This window comes from Myotis myotis, unplaced genomic scaffold (assembly GCF_014108235.1).
Source record: "Myotis myotis isolate mMyoMyo1 unplaced genomic scaffold, mMyoMyo1.p scaffold_m19_p_12, whole genome shotgun sequence".
Taxonomy (NCBI): Eukaryota; Metazoa; Chordata; class Mammalia; order Chiroptera; family Vespertilionidae; genus Myotis; species Myotis myotis.
This window is the reverse complement of record NW_023416316.1, coordinates 58543464-58568121: the sequence shown is the minus strand read 5'-3', so window position 1 is coordinate 58568121 and position 24658 is coordinate 58543464. Positions and strand designations below refer to the sequence as shown.

Genomic DNA, 24658 nt, shown 5'->3' with positions numbered 1-24658 from the left:
AGGATCCCTTTGAGGTTTACGATCAGTGTTTTAGTCATTTTCAATAAGGGGGATTGTGGCACATAGAGGTTAAAGCTGTTTGCCCAAGGTCATGGAGTTAGCTGGGAGATGGGGCTTATCTCAGCTTTTCTCAATCTAATAAGTCCCAACACTCGAGAAAATGATCCTTAATCCTCTTTATCAGTTGAATCAATGAAGGATTTCTTTTTCATCAAAAGTGTACCAAGTCAGTACTCTGCCATTAATAACAAGATGCACTCAGTAAAGGTCTAGCTGAGCTTCTTTCATCAGAGTTTCAACACAGCAATGATCATGACAACATTAAAGGAAACCAGTTTTGGGCTGACCAAGTAGGCATTCCCATCATATTATCAGCCTCAGGATAGTAGTTGCTGGACATTAGCTAACAACCACAAGAAAATAGCTGCTATGTGAGTCAATTTGATTTATTATCTCTCAGCAACACATCTGTGAACTGGACCATGTAACTCTTTAGTTCAGGAAGGTCAGCTCACATCACTCAAAGGCCATTTCCCGGTGTTGCAACATTCCCTGTGACAGTCAGTCTCCATGGGGTGATGCGTGCTTAGGAAAAACTATGATCAGCTTAGGGGGGGAAGTTCCCTGTGGCCTTTTAAATACATCAAAGAGATGCCAATGAGCAGAAATTAGTTGTATTAATATATCTCCTTTTCCATCTTCCCCAACAATTTGGAGTTCTTCATATTACTTTGAGTAATGGACACAGGAGAAATTGTCCTGAATTGGGGAAGCTGGCTTTTCTGGAAGACCATCGCTTGTTCATCTTTGCCAAAATGAGGTGGAAGAAGGAATGAAAGTCACCGTGCCCCCAGGTGTTTGCACTGATTCCTGTAAAGGAATACTGTAAAGTGAGTACTACTCTTACTTGCACTTCATGGTTGAGGGAACGGAGGCGATGAGAAGTTAGAGCGCTTGCCCAACCACAAAGTGAGTGAGCAGCAGACCTTGCAAGCCTGTGTCCTCTCCACAGAGTCATGCTCCCAACGCACCACTCCCAGAGAGTAAAAAGTAGAGGCAGAGGATAAGAAATTGAGAACATATTAAGGAGAAAGGAAGAGTAGAGGGACTTAGGAGGGGTCCGATAAAGACATGTCAGAAAAAGCATTAAAACAGAAAAGAAATGTGTGCAGCAGTCAGAAGAAGGCCCAGGGGAGAAGAAAAGCAGAAGGGCCCAACCCACTGGGGAGGAAAAACCCAAAAAACTTGGCCAGCTGCCTGGCAGCCAGCACTGCCGAGAGATCTATATCCACCAGATCCACCAAATGAAGGAATCTGTGAATCATTAAAAAAATGTTTATTTCTTTATGCCACAAATGATAAAACAGTTAGTCATAAAATATGAGGGTTTTTGTTTTCCCAGAATAATTGCTGGAAATATTTTTCAACCATTATTCTGCCTGCTCAGTGTTTAACTATTAAAAAAAGAAATAATGGGTTTTGAACCAAAATCAACCTCCAGTTATCCACATGGCATGCTGTGTACTTGCATTTAGGGATTAATTCATTTGCAAGATGGTTAAAGCTACGTGAGCATTAGTGCTATCATAGGTTGGAGAGGAACTCTGTCCTCAGAGAAACAATAAGTCATTTATCATTTCCTACTTCCTGCAGATTATTTCCCTTTATGATCTAGTTTCAGCATGGAGAAAAAGAACTGTGGCCCAAGTCAGGGAAATTGGGATGTTTCTGAATATGTGTTCCCTCAGCACATCCTTTTGTTTCAGCAACAGCCATTCTTCTCCAAGCTGAAAGGGAAACACACACACAAACCACAAAGCCCTACAAGTGGTGAAGCCACCATTCTACATCCATTCTGGCTTTGTGGTAAGTTAGACTCATTATGGGGGACACTGATTGGGCCCCTGGGACATGTTTCTGAGAATATACAGCCATTCTGACCAAGGATGTGTCTGGCCAAACTACAGTCAAACTTTGTAGCTGCCAGAGACCTAAGGACCGGGCATTGTATAGAAAGTCTATTTTTTTATAGTTCATCCAAAGGAAGGGTTAGAAGCCTGCACATCTGCCAGAGATGATGTCCTTGTTCCAGAGTACTTGCAACATGCTATTTGGCGAAACAGTCAGGAGAGGTGCCTTACGATGCCACACAGTAAGGCTGATCTTCAGAAATACAGTAATCAAATTTTCACTTAAAAAATAGTGTATTCTCTTGGAAAGAGTACTTTGCCATAAAAAGGGGGAAGTTGAAGGAAGGGACTGAGTCAGTCACAAGACTGACCTGACCACTCTGTATATATACATAACATATACATATACAGATACATATCTGCATATATACATGTACACATCTATCTATCTACCTATCTCTCTATCATCTATCTAATCACATAAAAACCCAGGCAGGTAGTATTTCATTTCAATTTAAAAAATAAATATTATTCATGATATGTCACACAGCCACACATACTTCTTTTTAAGGATTTTTAAAAACTGACTGAGATGACATTAAAGATATTACTCCACAACTTGCTCTCTTTTTTGTACTTTCTATGTCTTGAAAGAACTCTATAGGTTATACATATAGATCCCTTATTCTTCTTAATGATTGTAGAGTGTTCCACGATATGGACATACCACTATTTATTTAACCAGTCCCCTTCTTTTGTTTCCAGTTTTTAAATGATCATAAATATGAATTAACAAACATTCTTTGTACAAATATAAGAAGAGTATTTTTACAGGTAAGAAAGCTGAACTTGAGAGAGGTTAATGAATTTTGTTTAAAATCACATAATTACTAACAGGCAGCTCTGGGCCTCCGATTAGCCTATGTTCCTTCTGCCATATAATACTGCTTTCAGTCCTCCGTCTCCAGGATTGAAGATGAAGAGTGTGCCCTTTAAATCACTCAGCCTCCCACCCACCTGCCTCGATGGCCTCTCAGAGACTGCCCTCATCAAAGTGCACGTGGAATCCAGAGAGGAGAGCCTGGCCCCAATTTTGTTACATGAATGAATGTATAGGAAAGTGCAAATGAAGTCTTATTAAAGCTACTTGGAAAAGATGTCCTACCAGACATTAAAAGGAGAACACTCTTTCTCAGTGAAAATTAAAATACAAGGAAAATTCATGTTTTTCAGCCAGACGGGTCAATACGGAGAGAAGCATGGATGAGTCTCTTTGGTTCTCTAGTGGAGAGTTGAATCAGCCTCAGGGAGATCCACCAGGCTGCCTGGGGTTCACTCCAAAGCCCCCGTTAGTAGGTGGGGTTTTTTGAACATGTAGTAAGAAGAAACCAACATCTTTCCCTCAGAATCTTTTTCCCATTTGACTTCCTACTTAAGGTAAAGAAATCCCTCAGCCCTGACTGGTTTGGCTCAGTGGATAGAGCGTCGGCCTGCAGACTGAAGAAATCCCTCTATTGCCTTTTACACGTTTCAGTCTGAGATCCACTGGCTGTGGAACCGGGAGAAGAGAAAAGCGCAGCAGCAGGTAATCAGAGCAGTCCTGCTTCTTGTCTGGAAGACAAGCAGAACAGTGCCCATCACCCATAGGGAGAGGCTGAGACTGCCCCTCACAAAACAGCACTTGGGGTTAAGTTCAGACTTTTCAGCATAAATCAGTACCTCTTTCCTCGCAACGTACCTTACACTGCACCTCATAAACTGATCCACCGGGGCCTAAAATAGGCCAGACTGCTTCATTGGCCTCAACCTTCACACAGACACCCAAGGTGGCCTCAGAGAGCAATCCTGACCACCCCATGCAGAGCAACCTCACCTGGGTCACTTTTTACCCCATTATCCTGTTTTATTTTCTTCATAATCTTTCACTACTGAATTGTCATAGTTTTCTTGTTTGTTCTTTGCCTTCTGTCTCTAGAATATAAACTTGCTGAGAACAGGGCCTTCTCTTTCTCCACCACAATGTTACCCCCATGCTTAGAAAAAGTGCCTGGTACATAGAAGGTCACATGGATTCCATTTCTACTGTTCATACCACACTCTCTCTCAATGCGGCCTGGAAAAAACCTCTATCAACTTGAAAGGCTTGTCTCAAATGTCACCTGACTTAGGATGTCATTCATTCGTTCATTCATCATATGTGCTGAGTGCTTACCCTGTGGTAGAGGTTACTCACTTCAGCTGTTCACAGCCCCTTTAATGTCTCAGTAATTTTTCTCCTGGCACCCCTCAGTCCAACAGCTCCATTTATCAAGTAGTTAGGTCCAAACAGTTTCACAGGTATTTGTGTTCTAATAACTTTGCAGATATTTGAAAGAAAAATACATATAACTTGAGAGAAAAATGATATTTTATTTTATTCATAAATAACCATATTTACTTACTCAAAAAATCAGATTGGACAATGCCACCCTCACTTCCTGTCCCAGACCAATTTTCTTTTCTTTTTAATATACTTTTTTAAAAAAAATTGATTTCAGAGAGGAAGGGAGAGAAAGAGAGAGATAGAAACAATGATGACAGAGAATCATTGATCAGCTGCCTCCTGCATGCCCCCTACTGGGGATGGAGCCCACAACCCGGGTGTGTGCCCTTGACCTGAATAAAACTCGGGATCCTTCAGTCCGCAGACTGATGCTCTATCCACTGAGTAACCCAGCTAGGGCCCAGATAGATTTTCTCAGAGTAAATGCTTTTTACTAAAGCAAACCCAACTTCATAAAGGCATCATGGGAAGTAATACAGCATTATGTAGGAGCTCACATAGGGTCTAACAGATGCAAGTTTGTTGTGTTACCTTTGACTATTTAAAATATCCCACAGCTGTCACGTGTGTTTGCTGTGTTTCTCAGGACACAGTCTCGGATGCACAGTGTCAGGCACTTGGTGGTAGGCACTGGGCGTACTGTGGTGAGAGAATCAGGCTTGGTCCGTCTGTAACTTCTTAGTACTTTGTGCTTGCCTGAGAGTGTTTACAACATTTTAATTAATAATGTGATGCATATTTGCATTTTCTACTGGACTCTGATTTCCCTGAAGAATGGTACCCTGTTCTTTTATTGATACCAACAGCTGTTCCTCACATCCTGAAAGCAGAATAAGACTTGAATGCTCAATAAGTGTTGGGTAAATAACTGGAAAAAAATAAAGAAGCGGATGAATAAGTGAACAAGTGAACAAACAAATGGCCCTGACCGGTAGCAGAAAGGCTTATTTTCAGCTACCAGAATGAAGACTCAACTATGGGAAAGTTAACCTCCTTCCCATCGTAGCCGTGGCACTTGGCTGGAAAACGGCCCACATGCAGCCTCCCTGACTGACTCCTGCAGTTGTTAGTATTTGCTACAGCATCTGTCGAGATTCCAGGGGTATTTTCACTAGTCAGAATGTTGTTCCAGCAGGTTTCTTTTTCCAAATTCTGACCAAGGAAGGCTTGTAGCTGAATGTTCATTCCTTCCATGTGTTACTATTTCACTCTTGACATAAAGAAGAAATGTGCCCTGACTTTATGCTGTACAAAGGTCCTATGAGAAAAATGGACATGTCTGGCAAATGGGAATTTATCTGTTATCAACCATTAAGAACAATGTGATGAATTCAATGAATGCCATGAACCTTTACAACCTCGATGATGAGAATTACAGGTTAAGATGGATGGTCAAGTTCTGTAGCATGGATGGGAACTTTGCTTCTACTGTCCACATTGGCTCTCTTCACTTGGATGTTATTGCTAGCTGCAAATCTTTTTACTAAGTACTCCTAAACTATCGTAGCTCTCTCCATTGGTCTGCATTCAGATCCAAATCCAGTATAACCTAGACATAATACTTTTGAAGAATTACAGAATTTTAGAGCTAGAAGGGACCTTTGAAATCATTCAGTTCAACCCTTTCATTGTCTGGGTGCATAAACTAAACCCCCACCCCCAAATAAACAAACAAACAAAACACTATAAACTTGCCCACAATCATTCTATTCTCTTTGGCCATATAGCCACTGCCTTTATGTCTTGTTGGAATGCTACACCTAAGATGTTCCATAGTAACAATACTAGAGACCATAAGATGAATTAAATTGAGGATGAAGCAAGGTGGTGTAGGAAAAGATACTCTACTTCTAAAACACATCTCAAATCTTCCCACCAGTGCTACTCTAGTCCAGGAAACCATTAGCACTCACCTGAACTACTGCAATAGCCTCCTACCTGGCATTTCTACTTCCACTCCCTTCTTTGCCACCCATATCCAGAGTAACCCTGCAGCCAAACCTATCTTTTCTCATCATCACAAATCCAACTCTCTTTTCCCCTCCTTATAGTTCTCCAGTAGCTTCCCATTGCACTTAAACTGTAATACTCTACAACATCTGCATGATCCAGCTCCAGTCTGCCTTCAGCTGTTTTCTTATCTTCTAATACTTTTCCACATGCATACTATACACTAGACATCCTGGGCTTTACACACACCAACTTCCTTCACAGTTTAGAGCCTTTGCGCGAGCTGTCCCTTGGATCTGGATTGCTCTTCTTCTGATATTCACAGAGCTGGTTCCTGTCCGTCACTCTCAAATGTCACTCTGCTAGTGAACTTCCCAAACCATCCATTCTGAAGTAGTCTAAAGGTTGTTCCAGCAGATTTTAGTTGTGTTTTTTTTTTTTCAAATTCTGACCAAGGAAGTCACCATCTGATCAGTGCTCTGCAGAGAACTGGGTGATTGGTGACTACTTATATAATCTGTTTGCATGTTTGTTCATAATCTGGTTTCCTCCATTAGAATAAAAGCTTCAGGGGAACCAGGACTTGGTCTTCTTCACCAGTGTATAGCCCAGTTCAGAGAACAATCCTTGTGCTCAATTATTTTTGGAATTAATGGAGGATGTTTTGCCTTCATGTGCTAAAAGCATTTTTAGTTGTTTCAACTGTTCCTTGGAAGACAGAAATCCTTTGCCCACTCACCTCCCTAGGAGTTCTAGAAGATACAGAAAAGCAGCTTCCCAACTTTAATCTACAGTTGTCATTGTTCTTCTTTTGAATGGTAACATTTGGCAATGGAGCAATCACATCTTAATAAAGGACTTAAGAGCACCATCAGCTACCACAGGCATCTTGGCCTATTGTGTTGCTAATTGTGGCCACTACCTCCTCAATCTCAAATTTTGTTAAGATTAAGGATAGTGACCAAAAAACAAACAAACAAACTGAACAAAAGCCCCAGAAACACATACAGCAGTTTATGAATAACAGCATTAGTCTAAACACTTTAGAAGTAAATTCAAAATGCCTAATTAAGATCAAGGGGTTCAGATTAGAGGTTTAAGTTGAATAAATATGATGATGTGACCCAAGGAGACCTTTCTGAGGGGCCCCATGGAAGATCTCTGAGCCCTAAATGACTTGCTTGATTGGCTTGCCAGTTCATACCTACTATGTCTCCTAACAGTACCCTTAGTCTTTCCTTCCAAAAAGAGAGCCTTGCAACTTCCCTGGAAGAAAAGCAGAAAGTGTGAATAGGGAAAGGTTAGATGAACTATGTCCTTAAGAATGAAAATAGTCTACTTGGACCCTCTAGAAATAGTGTAAGAAGGTATCCTGGCTATGAGATGTATGCAAACATTATGGGAACTTGAACTTTCTTATTGATATTGATGCACTCTGTAGAGCGATTAACAATAAAACTTTAAAATTTATGAACTAATTTTTTCCGGCAAGCCAGAAAAATTGGGAAACTGAGGAGATGTTTTCTCTTCCTTGGCCTTGGGGGACAAAAACCCAAAGAAATGTTATCTTAGCAACTCTACAAAGAATAGAGAAAGTGTGCATCTCTGGAAGAGACATGGTTCAGAAGAGCCCAGGAAGCTGTCCAGGGTTTAAGGAGTGGCCCTGCAGACTTAGCTAACAAGGACCCTCCAGTTTTTCCAAAACAAGTATCTGAAAGGAGAATATTTAACTGAACTTAACTGAATATTTCTGAACTTCTTAGTTAGAAAAAAATTGGAATGTGATTATGAAAAGGTCCTTTCTTATGAGATGTTTTTATTTGTTTTTTTGGCAATGTTGCTTCTGTCATGGCCAAAAGCCAGAAGAAGAAAAAAAAACATACTTCAAATTATTTGAATACTCTAGGTTCTCATAAAAACTCAGTGTCAGTTTGATTCTACAAGCTATAAAGAGCTGGCTCGTGCAATGCTCTGGGTTTTAAGTCATATTGGGTCAGTGTCTTAGCCCGCATGTGCCCGTGAAAATGCTCATAATGACAGCAAGGAAATCGTGGGCTGTTTCTGAAAAGCTTTAAGGAAAGAGCAAGCAGACATCCGCTCATGTTGCTTTAGGCATTCATCTACTTGGGATAGTTTGGACCCTTTTCACTATTCTAAAAATTAGAAAGAAAAGGGTAAGGTAAGAAGATTCTTTCATAACATCATGGTGCATGTTTGTTGTTGTTGTTGTTGTTTAAACTGATATATAAGATATCACTACAATAAAAGGGATAGTGAAGAAAACCAATAATCTAAAGTACATTTCCATTGAAAAAAAAATTCATAAAATTTCTAAAACTCATTTAGTCGATACCATTTTTTAAATTAAAACACACACACACACACCTATAGCGGTTGTGCGCACACGTGTGTGTGTGTGTGTGTGTGTGTGTGTGTGTGTTTTAAAGGCAATGATATAACTCATGTTATCTGGCATCTCCTGTTCTTAATCAAAATAGAGAAACGAACTAGGCAAAATTTTCCATTGAACAATTACTCTGACTTCCAATGATCATGCTTTCTAGTTCCTTATACTCTACCTGTTCAGGCATTTAAAAACTTTCCATTCACTTTAGCCTCTCTCAACTCATCTGTATTCTGAACACAGGTCACTTACAATGTCCCTTTTCTCTATTACTGCTTCACTGCAGAAACTGTCAGACTATGTCCTTATCCCTGCTGACCATGACCTCTGTCAGATCAAGCTCTCTAACCTCAGTCGAGCCCTCTTTGCTACCCAAAAATCCTTTTATTTGGCTTTGCTGGCTTCCACTCAACTTCCTCAGTGGCTCTACCAGGCCTTTATGCTCACGTTCCCAAATCCAGACTGCCTCCTTCACTTTCAGCAGATGACTCAGAACACTTCTCTGCAGAGACGCTGGAGCCTGCTCTTCATGCACAGCCTCAACTGTCCTCTTTTTCAGGAACCTTTCTATACATTCATCCTTTCTTTCTCCGTTTGTGCCTGCTTCCTAAGAATAAAGTATATGTCCTTTTCCTTTATCAAAATTCCTCTTCTTCTTTCATCTACTATCTCCTTTGGCGTCAAATATACCCTGACCTCCACATATTGCCTGTCACTCCCTCTAGATCAGCGGTTCTCAACCTGTGGGTTGCGACCCTTTGGGGGTCGAATGACCCTTTCACAGAGGTCGCCTAAGACCATCGGAAAACATATTGTTTTTGTGATTAATCACTATGCTTTAATTATGTTCACTTTGTAACAATGAAAATACATCCTGCATATTAGATATTTACATTACGATTCATAACAGTAGCAAAATTACAGTTATGAAGTAGCAACGAAAATAATTTTATGGTTGGGGGTCACCACAACATGAGGAGCTGTATTAAAGGGTGGCGGCATTAGGAAGGTTGAGAACCACTGCTCTAGATCAACTCACCTTTCAAGAGTTCGTAATTGCAAACAAACAACCCACCCACCCTTTTGTGACTCTGCAAATGATGAGATGTCTCTATTAACATTTTATAAGTATAACTTATACCCACGGACTCCATTTCCTTATGAAAATATTTCTCTAATCCCCTGCAATCTTGATTTCCTAATACACGTTAGAAATTACTCCCCCCGTTGGCCTTTTTGCATATTTCAACTTCTTGGAAACACTTATCCTACTGAACACCTTCAGGAATTCTCTCTTATTTCTTCTTTTACTTCTCTCATGGTGACTTTGATAGCTAACCTGGCACTATGTTCTCTTTCTACCTGAATACAGATATTCACCAAAGATCTGAGATTCTCTTCTCTCATCATTCTGTATACTCTACTAAACAATCTGCTACCAAATTTTCAAATTCCATATTTCTTACCTTGTGTTTGTATGGTTTGAGTCACAATCTCTTTCCTTACATCAAACCCCCACTGCCTCGTTGAACATACCATGTACAAGTCTAGCCTTTATATCCAACTCAGTTGTGCCCCTAAATCAAATTTTTTATTGTCTTTTCCCAAATCTCCTCCCAACTTTATTATTTTTAATAATGACATTTCCCATTATTCCAAAAGCCCGTTTGCATTTGGCAAATATCTATTGTATGGTTATAATATGTAAGTCATAAGTTCTAGGCATTGGGAATACAGGAGTGCACAGAATGAATGAGGCTCCTGTCCTTGTAAAATTTACTTTCTATACTGGGAAAACAGAAAACAAACAGCTAATTAAATAAAATAAATCTGGTAGAGGCAAATGCTATAAAAAAAAAAAGTAAAATGTGCCCTAACCAGTTTGGCTCAGTGGGTAGAGCATCAGTCTTGGACTGAAGGGTCCCAGATTCAATTCTGGTTAAGGGTACATGCTGGGGTTGCGGGCTTGATCCCCAGTAGGGTGGTGTGCAGAAGGTAGACAATCAATGATTCTCTCTCATTATTGATGTTTCTATCTCTCTCTCCCTCTCTGAAATCAATCTATATATATAAAAGCCTAAGTGACCATCTGACTGGTAGCTATGGCACGCAATGACCACCAGGGGGCAGACGTTCTGACCAAAAGCTATGATGTGCATTGACCACGAGGGAGCAGACACTCAATGCAGGAGCTGCCGAGTTGCGGTGCCTTAGCAGCTGCGGTTCTTAATGACACACCTGGAACCAGAGAGGAGGGAGCCCAATTCTGGGGTGTATCACCCGAGAACTGCCCTCTCGCAACCCGGGATCCCTCGGGGGATGTTGGAGAGCTGGTTTCAACCCAATCCCCACAGGCCTGGCTGCAGGACCCCATCAGTGCACAAATCCATGCACCGGGCCTCTAGTAAAAATAAATTAAAAAAAATAAAATGTGATTGATAGACTATTGTGAGGGATGAATTTGGGCAGTGGAACAACCAAATTAGATAAAACAGTCCAGGAAACCTCTTTGAGGAAGCGGCGTTTGAGATGAGACTAGAATAAGGAGAATGACCGTCATGCAAATGATGAAGAAAAAGCTTCTCTAACAGTGGGATCAGCAAGTGCAAGAGCTCTAAATATGCACATGTTTGTTTTCTTTATTCCCACTTCAATGCATCACTGATTTTAATTGCATACGTCTTATAGAATGACCTCAATTTTTACCTCTTTTGTATATATATCTTCCTGGTTAAACTTTCATTACTTCTCGCTCTCCAACTATCTCACCTTCCAGTGCATCCCTTGTATCACTACACAATTAAACTTCCTAAAGTAAAACTATAATATTATACTCTTGTTCCAAAACCTCTAGTGATGACATCCCCCTCCCCCATTATTCCTTGAACTATTATAAACTTGGAGGTGTAACATTAAAACCTGTTCATGGTGTAACCTCAAAATATCTTTCTGTTCTTCTCTTCCATACTGCTAAACACAATCTACCCACAATCTACCATCTTAGATATTCTTGCTTCCAAAACTCCCCTTATGTCTCCTCCACACAATTTGGGCAAGTCACAGCCCTCCCAGCTCTCTTAGCCCTACCTCAAATAACCTTTTCCTTGAAGACCCTTCATATTTCTCTCTGTTTTTAACCCACAAAGAACTTCTTCCCAGCATTTGTCATATTTTGATTTGTCTTCCTTCATTACATCTGTTACTATATCAACAGATGTTTTAAGATAGTGACCATGTTATTTATCCTTGTACTAGTGTAGTGCCTCACATTGATGGCATTGAATAGTGTTTGTTGAATGAAGGAATGAAATTAATTTATTAAACCTGAGTTTATTAATACTTATTTCATGACACCCCAAGTGGTTTCCCTTTTGTCATTCCTTTTATTTGTTACCTTGAAACCTAGATATAAAAAGTCAGAAAGCAGAGACCTCTGGTTATGAAATAGCCTAGTAAGTTTCAATATGGCCACACTTGTAAAAGTTTATATTGAGGAACATTAAAAATACTTATTTTTCAATGTTGCATAATCCATGTGGTGTGAGACAAATCACTTTTAGTGAAGTGCTAATTGATTGATCTCTGCCCAGGATACTTAAAATTGCTTAGCAGTATTCAGTGCTTAAAAAATACATGATCACAATCATATAATCTCAATACATACCACGTTACTGCAAGTCCTATATCGGATATTTCTTCCCTCACAGCTCCTAGGAGACAAAAAGAAAAACAAACACCTTATTACTACCTATAAAAGGCTCAATATTTGAACTATACTATATAATAAAAGGGTAATATGCAAATTGACCCTAACAGTGGAATGACTGGGAACGACTAGAAATGACCAGTTGCTATGATGTGCACTGATCACCAGGAGCTAGACCAGCTGTGGGCAAACTACGGCCCGCGGGCCGGATCTGGCCCGTTTGAAATGAATAAAACTAAAAAAAAAAAAAAGACCGTACCCTTTTATGTAATGATGTTTACTTTGAATTTATATTAGTTCACACAAACACTCCATCCATGCTTTTGTTCCGGCCCTCCGGTCCAGTTTAAGAACCCATTGTGGCCCTCGAGTCAAAAAGTTTGCCCACCCCTGAGCTAGATGCTCAATGCAGGAGCTGCCCCCTGGTGGTCACTGTGCTCCCACAGGGGGAGCTCCGCTCAGCCACAAGCCAGGCTGACAGCTGCGAGCACAGTGGTGGTGGCGGGAGCCTCTCCCACCTCCTCGGCAGTGCTAAGGATGTCCGACTGGTGCCATACTCCCATCAGCAATACATGGGAACAGTCCCCAGGGGGAGTTGGCCTAAGCTGCCAGTCGGACATTCCCCAAGGGTTCCCGAGCTGCCAGAGGGATGTCTGACTGCCAACTTAGTCCTGATCTCCTCGGGGAGCGGGCCTAAGCCAGCAGGTGGACATTCCCTGAGGGGTCCCAGACTGCAAGAGGGTGCAGACTGGGCTGAGGGACCCCCCCACGCCGAGTGCATGAATTTTTGTGCACTGGGCTTCTAGTTTCCTTATAAAAAGAATTCTCTCTTAATATTCGTATAAAAGCCTCTCTTTTCTTCTGAGTACATTCTTAGTGGAGTTACACTCAAATACTAAATTGAGCAGATCTAACGAAGTTGTACATGTAAGAATTAAAACTAAGCATTTGGTTGTTAAAATAAGTACTTATACTTAGTTCTTATTTAACCAAATAAATATAAATTCAAGGTTTTCTGAAAAGTATTAATATTAAATGAATCACATCCTAATTATTTCTGGTATGAAACTAGAGATATTTCACAGAAAAAAACTTAAAATTGTGAATATGATAAAATTTGCACTTACTGTTTAACATGTTTTATAAATTATGAAATGGATATAAAAAGTCATAATTGTTAAAGAGTTATTTTTAAAAAAATACATGTTCGTTGCAGAGATTTTAGGAAAGATTACCTAAAAGTAAAAAAATCTCTCATAGTTGCCTCATCTAAAGATAGTCACTATTATTTTGATTTATTAATTTCTTTCCACTGAGGAAAAAAAACACACCACTTATATAATTTTGCAGCTTGTTTTTCCACTTATAAATTTTTGAAGGTATTTTCCCAGAAACTGACAACATTTTGAGAGCTACATAATATTCCATCAAATGATATAATTTGTATAATCATTCTTCTATTACTTAAGTAATGTCCAATTTGGGGTTTGATAAATGAGAGTGTAATGAGCCATATCCGTGCATATGCTTTACCTAAATTTCTGACTATGTCTTTAGGGTAGATACATTTCTAGAAGAATTACTGGACTAAAGGGAATGAACTTTTATAAGCTCTTGATAAATTACATTCCATAAACTTTGTGCCATTACATACTCCCATCAGCAATACATGGGAGTTTTCATATTACTGAACTCTTGTGAACAAAAACAATCAATTTTTGATTAAGCATTCAGTGATGACACAAGAGCAGCAGTTCTCTGCTCTTTTCAAAATAAGTCACAATGACTTAAATTTTAGACTTGAAACCATAAAAATCCTAGAAGAAAGCATAGGCAATAAAATCCTGGACATGTCTCATAGCAAGATTTTTTTCTGATATATCTCATCGAGCAAGGGAAACAAAAGAAAAAATAAACAAATGGGACTACATCAAACTAAAAAGTTTTTGCATAGCAAAGGAAACCATCAATAAAAAAAAAAAATGAAAAGACAACTCACTGAATTGGAGAACACAGTCACCAATGACACATCTGACAAGTGGTTAATATTCAAAATTTATAAAGAACTCATACAACACAATGCCAATAAAACAAACAATCCAACTTAAAAATGAGCAAAGGACCTGAATAGACACATCTCCAATGAGGACATATAGATGGCCAATGGACATAGGAACAAATGCTCAAAGTCACTAATCATTAGACTGATAAAAATTAAAACTACAATGAGATATCATCTCACACCTGTCAGAATGTCTATCATCAATAAATCAACAAACAAGTGGTGGCCAGAGTGTGGGGAAAAGGGAACCGTCATGCACTGCTGGTGGGAATGTAGATTGGTGAAAAAGGAGAAGGGATTAAGAAAAAAATTCATAGATAGATAACAGTATGGTGATTACCAGAGGGAAAGGGGGTTGGGGGAGATAGAAGGGGGTAATGGAGGGGATAAATGGTGATAGAAGGAGACTTGACCTGGGGTGGTGAACACACAATACAATATACAAATGATGTATTATAGAAATGTACATCTGAAACCTATATAAACCCAATAAATTCATTAAAAAAGTCACACTTAAAAAAACACAAAAACCTATATATATAAAAGCCCAGTGACTGAACAGCTGCTTAGCAGGCCCAGGGTGAGGCTGAGTCTCTGCACCTATTAAATACCTGAGACAATCCAGACTTTGGCCTGACCCCACCGGCTGATGCAGGCCCTCTAAGGTGTGTTCTAGAAAGATCGTTGGGAGCTGGCATAGGCTGATAGCAAGAGGGGATGTGACTGTGGATCTCCTGGGGAGGCTGCCCTGAACATCCCTGACCTGGCATCACACATCAAGGACATTCACCAAGTGACTTTGGGGTGAAAAGCTCTCCACCAGGTTCCTTCAGGACACAGAACACACCTTTACCCAAGATATTACCCCAAAATATCAGCTCAGACTAATTTTCTCATTCAGCAGCCACTCAGAGGGCGGGTCCACAGCCAGTCAGCTGACCAGGATGAGCGGTGCTCCTGCAGCAGGCCATCCCCGCAGGCCACGCCCCCCACCAGTGCACGAATCCGAGGACTGGGTCTCTAGAATAATATAAAACTCCTAAGAGAATGATTATACTAATAACTAATAGTTATGGAGTTTGCAGTATATTTCTGAGTTTGTTATATTGTATTAATTTATTTAATCATCTCAGGTACCCTAGGAGTCAGGGTACTATCATTTTACCCATTTTACAAATGAGAAAACTGAAACTTAGGGAGGTTAACTAACTTGCCAAAATTGCACAACTATTAAGTAATAGAGCTGAGATTTGATACCAGGCCATCTGGCTTCAGAGCTTACACCTATAACCATGATGCTTTACTGCCTCCTAATTCACTTGTTTGTCCGACAAATGTCCACTGCGCTCTTGTTATGTGCTGGGCAATGCAGTTACGTCTGGGAACGAATATGACTTGGTTTTGCTATTAAGAAAATCATTCAATTATAATTTAGTGACAGGAATGCTAAATAGCATGTGCTAGATCTGAGAATGTTATCAAAAAGTAAATGTCATCTGAAAATACAATTACACAAAGACTCTCTTAAAGAGATAGAAAGGTCCTAGGCTTAAACACTTGACCATACCAGATTGACTATATTAATATGAATTAACAAGAAAATGTGGCCAAGAAAAGAAAGCACTGGCCAGGCATTAGAATCATAGAAAAGAGGAGAAAGCCAGATACATGGTTGTCGGTGCCCAGCGTAGCAATGTCCCAGGGAAAGGACCCATAAACTTGAAATCCTGCTTGTCCCATTGGCAAGGCTGCTGCCAACATGATGTGGATGCCTCACACTAACCAAGCTGCTGCCAATGAATGTTCCGTTCCTCCCAGGAATTACCCTGATTCTGATGCCATGTTGACCAAACGACTTGCCAAGAGTGATCTGGCTTTTCATGACTGCGCTGTGTGCTGGTCAGGCTGACATGAGTATTCCGGTCCATGCGATAGACAGTTCTATTTTTAGTTGTAAGTTAATAAACTGGCATTTTACTTTGAGACATTAATCTCATGGGTCAAGTCACTGAGTCCACCTCTCAGACAAGGGTCTGTTCTTGGTGTGATTACTGAAAAATATCAGGTTTCTGGGTCTAAAAAGATGTGAGCTAGGCTCCAGTTGATGGTACACTTACAAGGTAATGAATGCTCCAGAGGCCTTTGATAGAGTGCCACTGAGGCATCAGAATTGGCAGAATGCGATATGTTTTTCGATTTTGAAATTCCAAGTGCATATGTGACATAGCGTAGCGGATAAGAGTACCCAGTTTGAAACCAGAATCCTCTTTCTGGAATCCTGGCTCTATTCCTCAGTTTTTATATGTCAGTTTGTCATCTGTAAACTGGGATACTATTACTTATCCTCTGGAATTATTATGGGGATTATCAGTTAATATTATGAAGCACTTCCAACAATGCCTAGCACATAGTAAACATGGTGTAGACATTTGATAAATCAATTTAATGCATAATAGAAGTAACAATATAATAGATATTGAAAGGGGGTTAAGAATGTGTGGAGAAGAAACTGTAGGCAGAGGCACAGAGATACAAAAAGATATGGTATATGTGCACATTTTCAGCAGTTTTGTTTCGTTGGAGTTTTGGGTTGATGTGAGGAATTGAAGGAGATGAGATAAATACCTTCTAACTTTGAACTTGGCAACAGGCAAAGGGAACTCATTGAAGGTTTTAAAACAGAGAGGATACAGTGTGGACTTCTTGCTTTTAAAAGTGAAATACGGTGTTAATCATTAAGACCTTAAAAACCACTGTTTTTCATCTCCTTTTATTTTCTTTTCCTAATTTTATCTCCCTAAAAGGAAGAATGGAAACAAATCTGAATTGGGGATTTGGAGTTCTGGATATTGGACTTTGCTCATATCCTTGCATACTCCTCTTATCTTCTCAGGGGGCTCTTAGCTTTTCCATCTGTCAAATGAATATTGGAATGGCAGTGCATACAGTTATGATCACCAACTGAGATAACTTACAAAAGCTCTGTCCACGTGCCAAGGGGTTATTATAGAGATATTGTTTGCTAAAAACAAAATAAAACAAAAACATCAAAAAGCAGAAAACTACTTGCATCAAAAATTTAAATGAGCCTTTGCCAAGTATTTCAAATTATAAATTCCTACAGATGTTTTAAAAGCACCTTCAGATAATAGGAGATGTAAGCATGTAATGTATTGATTTAAAATGCTTCAGCAGCCGAAACCGGTTTGGCTCAGTGGATGGAGCGTCGGCCTGCGGACTGAGAGGTCCCGGGTTCGATTCCGGTCGAGGGCGTGTACCTGGGTTGCGGGCACATCCCCGGTGGGGGATGTGCAAGAGGCAGCTGATCGGTGTTTCTCTCTCATCGATGTTTCTAACTCTCTCTATCTCTCTCCCTTCCTCTCTGTGAAAAATCAATAAAATACATATTAAAAAAAAATAAAAATAAAATGCTTCAGCAAAAATAAAAGGAAAACAAAAAACTAGCAAAGAGAAACGCATGTTGCAATTTCCAAATACTATCCTGTGATCGTCTCACATCTAATATTAATTTGCCAATACTTTAATTCTGTCCCTGAATTAAGTATTCCATTTGTATATGCTATTACTTACTTAGTGAGAGCTTATTTAGTTTAATTGACTAACATATGCTATTAAGGTGGTAATGCTTGAATTTGGGAAAATCTTCATTATTGAAAAATATTATCAAGTTGTGAATAATAGTAGTAATACCAGCCTCTACTATGTATTGTGTCTGCTATAGGTATCTGGCCCACTGTAGGGTATTTTGTGTACACCGTCACCAATTTTCCAACAACTCTTGTAATAGATAGATTGGAAAAGTGAGGCTGAGAAAGAGTACGAGGCTTAATGTCATATGCACAGAAAACTAGGGATTGAAACCCAGGTTTGCCTAACTCCAAAGCATATAAAACAAAAATAAAAATAAAGGAACAAGATATGCTTAAGATGTGTAGAATACTAACACGAGATTAAATCTGGGAAGCCGAGCAGAGATTTGGCCTGGGGGTTAACTGTGTTTTATTCTTCTTACTCCAATACATCAGCCGCTTCTCAATTCTGGTAAATCCACTTCTGGTGAGTACAGGGTACCTGGGCACACAGTGTACACTTGGAACGTCTCCAAGGCAACTGCACTTGTCAGTTAAATGCGATGCGGAAGAACTTCAGGGCAGAGCAGCTTGAGTTTTTAAAAGTTCAAATTTATTAAACCCGAATATAAATTTTACTGAAGTACTGAAGTGACTCTTCCACCGCAAGAATTTTAATTCTTGCCAAGTGTGACTTTCTTCATCCAAGGCATTTATCTGGGCGCAAAAGCCTCATCTGAGAATTAAACAGTAAAATGTATTTTCTTTTTCTCCTTAAAAAAAAATAGCTTGTTGATATAAAACAGCTGACTAGTTCCTTTCACATTTAAACAAAATGAAATCTGCCTCTTGGAATAAAAACAAACTTTAGAAATTTTAGTCCAAATGGTGTCTGAGGAAAGCTATAGAGCACCGATCACAGAGAAGGCAAGTCAACGCATCCTCTCCGTGAAAACGCTGACGCAGCGACAGGCCTGTGTCGAGGGCGGTAAGTACTGTGCCAATTAAGGACTCAGAAACTGGTCCAAGTATGAAAGAACAAGATATAAACAAAAACATATCCAAACCAAATTTGTATTTCAGCCCTTTACGCCTGGCCCATCATTTTATGAATGTGGACTAATTCCTTCTCTCAAACATGGAAATCACCTCCATCACAAGTTATTTGCAAATTATTCAGACTTTAGTTCACTCTTGATAAGATTAGTTTAGGCTTGTGGCCTTTTTCTTCTTCTCTTGTGAACACATAATGATCAATCCAAACCCTTCCAATTCCTAGATGCTGGCTGATATGATCTCAGTTTCAAAGATCACAATGTAATGAATGACCTGAGAAGACTTGAGTGGCCTTGGGAAGTTAAAAGCTCGCTTTCCAGGCATAGGCCATTTGTTGGCTTCCCCTCTCTGCTTATATAATTTTAGTCTTTAAAAGAGAAAGGCATATTTTTTTTAAAAATTTTTCATTAGGAATAAAAAATTTGGGTCAACTGCGTCCATTTTTTACCTTAAAATTCTTCTCATCTCCTGTCACCCTTCTGGTGACATATCCAGACTCATCCTGGGTGTCAATGAACGGTTCCGAGAAAGTCTGATAACTGTGGGTTGAAGACCTGAGTCCTGAAGGTCTTCAACCCACAGTTGCTTTAGGCTCAGGAAGCTTTGCCTTTGATTCAGAAAAGCAAAGAGTGCAGCTAAGTAAGAATGGGGTTTGTATTTCTCTGAATACCTCCTACTTTTTAAAAGATACCTATTTTCATTGATTTCAGAGAGGAAGAGGGAGGGAAAGAGAGATAGAAACATCAGTGATGAGAGATAATCATTTATTGGCTGCCTCCTGTAAGCCCCACACTGGGGATCGAGCCAGCAACCCAGGCATATGCCCTGCCAGGGAATCAAACCATGACCTATTGGTTCATAGGTTGATACTCAATCATTGAGCCACACCAGCTGGGCTGAATACCTTCTATTTTTAAAAAATATATATATATTTTTATTGTTTCAGAGAGGAAGGGAGAGGGAAAGAGAGATAGAAACATCAATGATGAGAGAGAATCATTTATTGGCTGCTTCCTGCACACCTCCTACTGGGGATCGAACCCGCAACCCAGGCATGTGCTCCTGATGGAATTGAACCCAGAACCCTTCAGCCCACGGGCCAATGCTCTATCCACTTAGCCAAATCAGCCAGGGCTACCTTCTACTTTTAAAATAGAAACTAATGGGCAAAGGATTTTAAAATAGGACAGTCCATCTGCTTATATCTCTCTCTAATTTTAGTCATCCAAAAGGAAACTGAATTCTTTGCAAGAGAGTAGACATAAAACCACACCAGCGAGTTGAGCCAGGACACTGGGTCCTTTAAAGTGGGTCCTGAAACAACCATGGATCAGACAAGACAAGTAGCCAGGCCTCCCTGCAGTGTTGGAGCCCTGTTTTCCTCCCTCACTTCACATGAGCAGTTCAGTCCTCAGGGGAGCTATCTAGCAGGAGGATGTCCCCAACAAGCCAGGAAAAACACGTCTACATTTCTGGGCTTTTTACAAAGATCTCAAGAGGAATAGCGACTTCTGAGAACACCTGAGAGAACCAAATGCAAACGCATTGTTGGGCTGCTTTTCATTTTCCACAGACACATTATTGTGAGAGGTTCAGGAAACAACACTTGATGCCAATCAACTTCACCATCAAAAAGGAAGTTATATAAACCTCCGGACCCTGTGTGTAAAGCTATCCCCAGATGCTCACTGTCCTCAACCACGGGTCAAACTGAATGCTGAAAACCTAGGGGCGAGAACTGGCGTCCATGCATAACAGATGGTTAGTGATGATGGTCTTGCCTGGCACATGGGGTAGAAAGAGGAGTTAAATGACATGCCACCCCTGTGGGTTCCATAAGTCCCTTGTTCTCTTCTTTCCCTTAACTCTCTGCTTTACTTTTTGCTCAAAAAGGTCATTCTTGAATTCTCTGTATTTTAATTTAATTCTCTCCATGTTTAAAATAGTTCCTCTTTAATTCTAATTTAGTGTGCCTTTCATGAGAATCAAATGAGCCTTGTTCATGTGGAAACTCTACTTGTATGGTGGTTGGTCCTAACAAGAGGAGTCCATTCACCACTGTCCCTTCATTAAAAAGCATCTACATAAAAACAGAGCATAGCTAACAGGGGTGAGGGGTGGGAAGAATCGGGAAGATGTTGTTTAAATGATCTTGCTCTTAGTAGATAAGTCCTGGAGACCTAGTGCATTGACAGTAGACAACAATATTGTATTATAAACTTCAAAGTTGATAAGATCTTAATTGTTCCCAATACCAAAATAGAAATAATTATGTGATGTGATAAAGATGTTAGATAACACTAAAGTGATAGTCATACTGCAATATATAACATCAAATCAACATGTTGTAGACCTTAAACTTATGGAATGTTATATGCCAATTATATTTCAATAAAAATGTATCTATCTATATATTCAGATACATGTATGTGTGTGTGTATATATATATATATATATATATATACATATATATATATATTCATTACATACTCTATCTCTATATAATTGGAGATGTTTTATTGTGTATTAACTTTATTAACATAAATAGATTTGAAGTTTTTAATGAGTGTATATTACTCTGGATGATGACTTTGAATCATCCTCTACCCTTCCACCCCCCAACAGAGCCATGTGCTCCCAGACAGCCACCTATCATAAATAACAAACAAAACTGCTTCCAATATTCTTCATAACAAGCAATGTTGAATCTGGTAATACTTGAATCAACCTTGATAGACCTGATCTTTAACATTAAAAGGTGTCTTTGACCCTCTTCATGGCAAACTTCACAGCGTTTCCCATTTGAAGTTAAATCTCCTTCCTTAGACCAAGACACCAAAATTCTAGGGATAATGAACCCCCAACACATAACGCCAGTGGAAAAGTACCTTGCAACGAGGAGACAGGGGTTTTGGTGCGAGGCGACCTCCAGTGAGTACATAAAAATATCTCTAATTCCTTAAACATCTAGTCAAACGGTCCCCGAACCCCGAGCAGGTTGCCCATTCGTTTCACACGGCCTCTTCTGCATGCGATGCATCACGTGGCTCAGATTAGTGCTGAGGGAGAGATTTATTTTTTTTTCTGGGTAGATAGATATACAAGCCAAATTATTATGACAACTTGATAAATGTAGCTTTTGAAAATGCTTTCTGTTGTAATAATACAACAAACAACAAGGAGGCATGCTGCCAGGCCTCATCCATCAGTAGGTGAGCTGCCTGGGAACAGACACAGCCCTGGTGTCACACTAGTTCCTCACAATCTGCCAAAGGCCTAAGGAGGAGGAGGAGGAGGAGAAGGAGGAGGAGGAGGAGGAGGAGGAGGAGGAGGAGGAGGAGGAGGAGGAGGAGGAGGGAGCCTTAAAGCTGCATTTTCACAGCAATTTTAAACAGAATATGAGGTAGTGGCGGTCCATGTTGAAAAACAGTGCATGAGTTGAGGCCTTGACTTAAAAGTGTTTTTTTGGCACAGGTAACATATTTTTGTAACCTCAGTTTTATAATTCAACACCTCTGCTCTATACTAATCTCTTATTTTAAAAACATTCTCAGTGCTGTCCCAGCTTGGAGGCTTTGATTTATGTCTACAGCAGCGGTTCTCAACCTGTGGGTCGCGTCCCCTTTGGCGGTTGAACGACCCTTTCACAGGGGTCGCCTAAGACCATCCTGCATAGCAGATATTTACATTACGATTCACAACAGTAGCAACATTACAGTTATGAAGTAGCAACGAAAATAATTTTATGGTTGGGTCACAACATGAGGAACTGTATTTAAAGGGCCAGAAGGTTGAGAACCACTGGTCTACAGAGAGAGTGAATGTGGAGCCCAAATTCAATATACATGGAAATGATGTAGGTTTAGGGAAAATGTTCTAAGATGTCATCTCATATGGTTGTTCGATCTTCTTGTGACCATAGGTCACTGAAGACAGCTTCCCTGTACTTTTACAAATTATTTTGCATTGGGTAAGAGGCCGCAGAGCTGTTAAATTAAAATTTAGACCCATGTGAGGATATTACAGATTGAACTTTGGAGTTTGTCCTGGGAGATTCAGAGTGGTTTATTTGCTATTATGAGTGTTTGGTATGTTTTAAATTACAACTAGAAAACTCGCTGCCAATTTTTCCCCCAAACAAGTATGATTTTACATATCTCTGCCTGTTCTTCAAAGACAGACATGCTGCAACAAAGCCTCGTGTTTTCACAAATATGGACGGGGTTATGAAAAAGAGGAGCGTGCTCATGGAATCAAAAAGGAAAGAAGAAAGAACAATGACATTGTAAGCCATCACGTTCATGCCCAGCATCTCAGGAAGTCAGAACCCGCTCGGACAATGGACTGAGACAACGCACAGTACACAGTGCGAAAGTGAAAATGAGCCCTGGGCAGGGTTTCCTGGTGAACAAGGTTTTGCATAATGCTCTCTGATTTACAGCCACTTACACTTACTGAGCATCCCTTCTGAACCAGTATTAAGCAAGGCATTGTGAACGATGCAAAAATGATGATTTCCCTGACCCTTATCAAAGTTAAAATTTAGTTGAAAAAAATCCACATGAGCCCCAAAAGAACACACAACAGTATAATGCATAGTCAACAACTAATGGATGTGGTCTGGATGCTAAATATAGAAGGAATTGGGCAAAGGGGCAGGTACATGGCAGGACGTAACTTATGAAGATGTATCTTAGATGGGGTGTCCTGTGTGGGCCATATGAGTCCCAAGCATGTGATAGAAGAAAGGGGAATTCAAGAAATAACCTTCCCTCCCTATTCCTGCTTCCCAAAGTACTACAGAAGGTTCTTAGCTCTAATAGTCACTTCGATCAACTCACTCAACACTGACTGGGTTCCTAGATATAAAAACAAAACAAGATAAAACCTTGGTCCACAGTGCTGATAGACTAATGGGGGCCGGTGTCATATAAATAATTATAACACAAGCCAGACTATGTAAATGTAATTATAATGCCTTGTAAACACAGCGAAATGACATTAAGGGCCACTGCTGGAAGTAAGTTTAAATGACACCTAGGATTTTGACAGGGGGATGTGGGCAGCAAGAGACTCTGTAGACGAAGAGGCAGAGTCTGCAGAGGGCTGGTGCTTTAACAAACTAAGACACAGTCCTGCAGCTGCCCCGGACTCTTCCTTTTCAGAAAACATTTTATTTCTTTTGTGGAAGGTTTATTTCACTCAGCAAAATGTGTGTGAACACACACACACAAAAATGAGTTTTAAAATTCAGTTTAGGCCAGAATGTATAGATATGTCTTCATCACCCTTCTCATGCCATCTTGATGCTGACAGCTATAGATTTTTAATTTAATTTTTTAAAAATTTCAATTATAGTCCTGACCAGTTTGGCTCAGTGGATAGAGCGTTGGTCTGCGGACTGAAGGGTCCCAGGTTTGATTCCAGTCAAGGACATGTACCTTGGTTGCAGGCACATCTCTGGTGGGGGGTGTGCAGGAGGCAGCTGATCAATGTATCTCTCTCATTGATGTTTCTAAACTCTCTATCCCTCTCCCTTCTTCTCTGTAAAAAATTAATGAAATATATTTTTAAAAAATTTTAATTACAGAGCACTACCCAATTAGCTTCACAAATGGCACACCCAAAGATGGTCTCGGCAGCCAGAGTCCCGCTGG

General features: G+C 40.0%; 1 protein-coding gene across 5 annotated transcripts in view; it reads right to left on the bottom strand.

Annotated features, from left to right (window-relative positions):
* ADAMTSL1 (ADAMTS like 1) overlaps window positions 1-24658 on the bottom strand; it is a 900799-nt gene that overhangs the window by 326383 nt on the left and 549758 nt on the right. For 4 of the 5 annotated variants that reach the window (XM_036331231.1, XM_036331234.1, XM_036331232.1 and 1 more), the window contains one exon: window positions 12252-12297. In XM_036331231.1, the coding sequence (XP_036187124.1) occupies window positions 12252-12297 (46 nt within the window). Of the gene's footprint in view, window positions 1-4122; window positions 4266-12251; window positions 12298-24658 lie in introns of all 5 variants that reach the window. The other variant, XM_036331235.1, reaches the window with a different exon arrangement.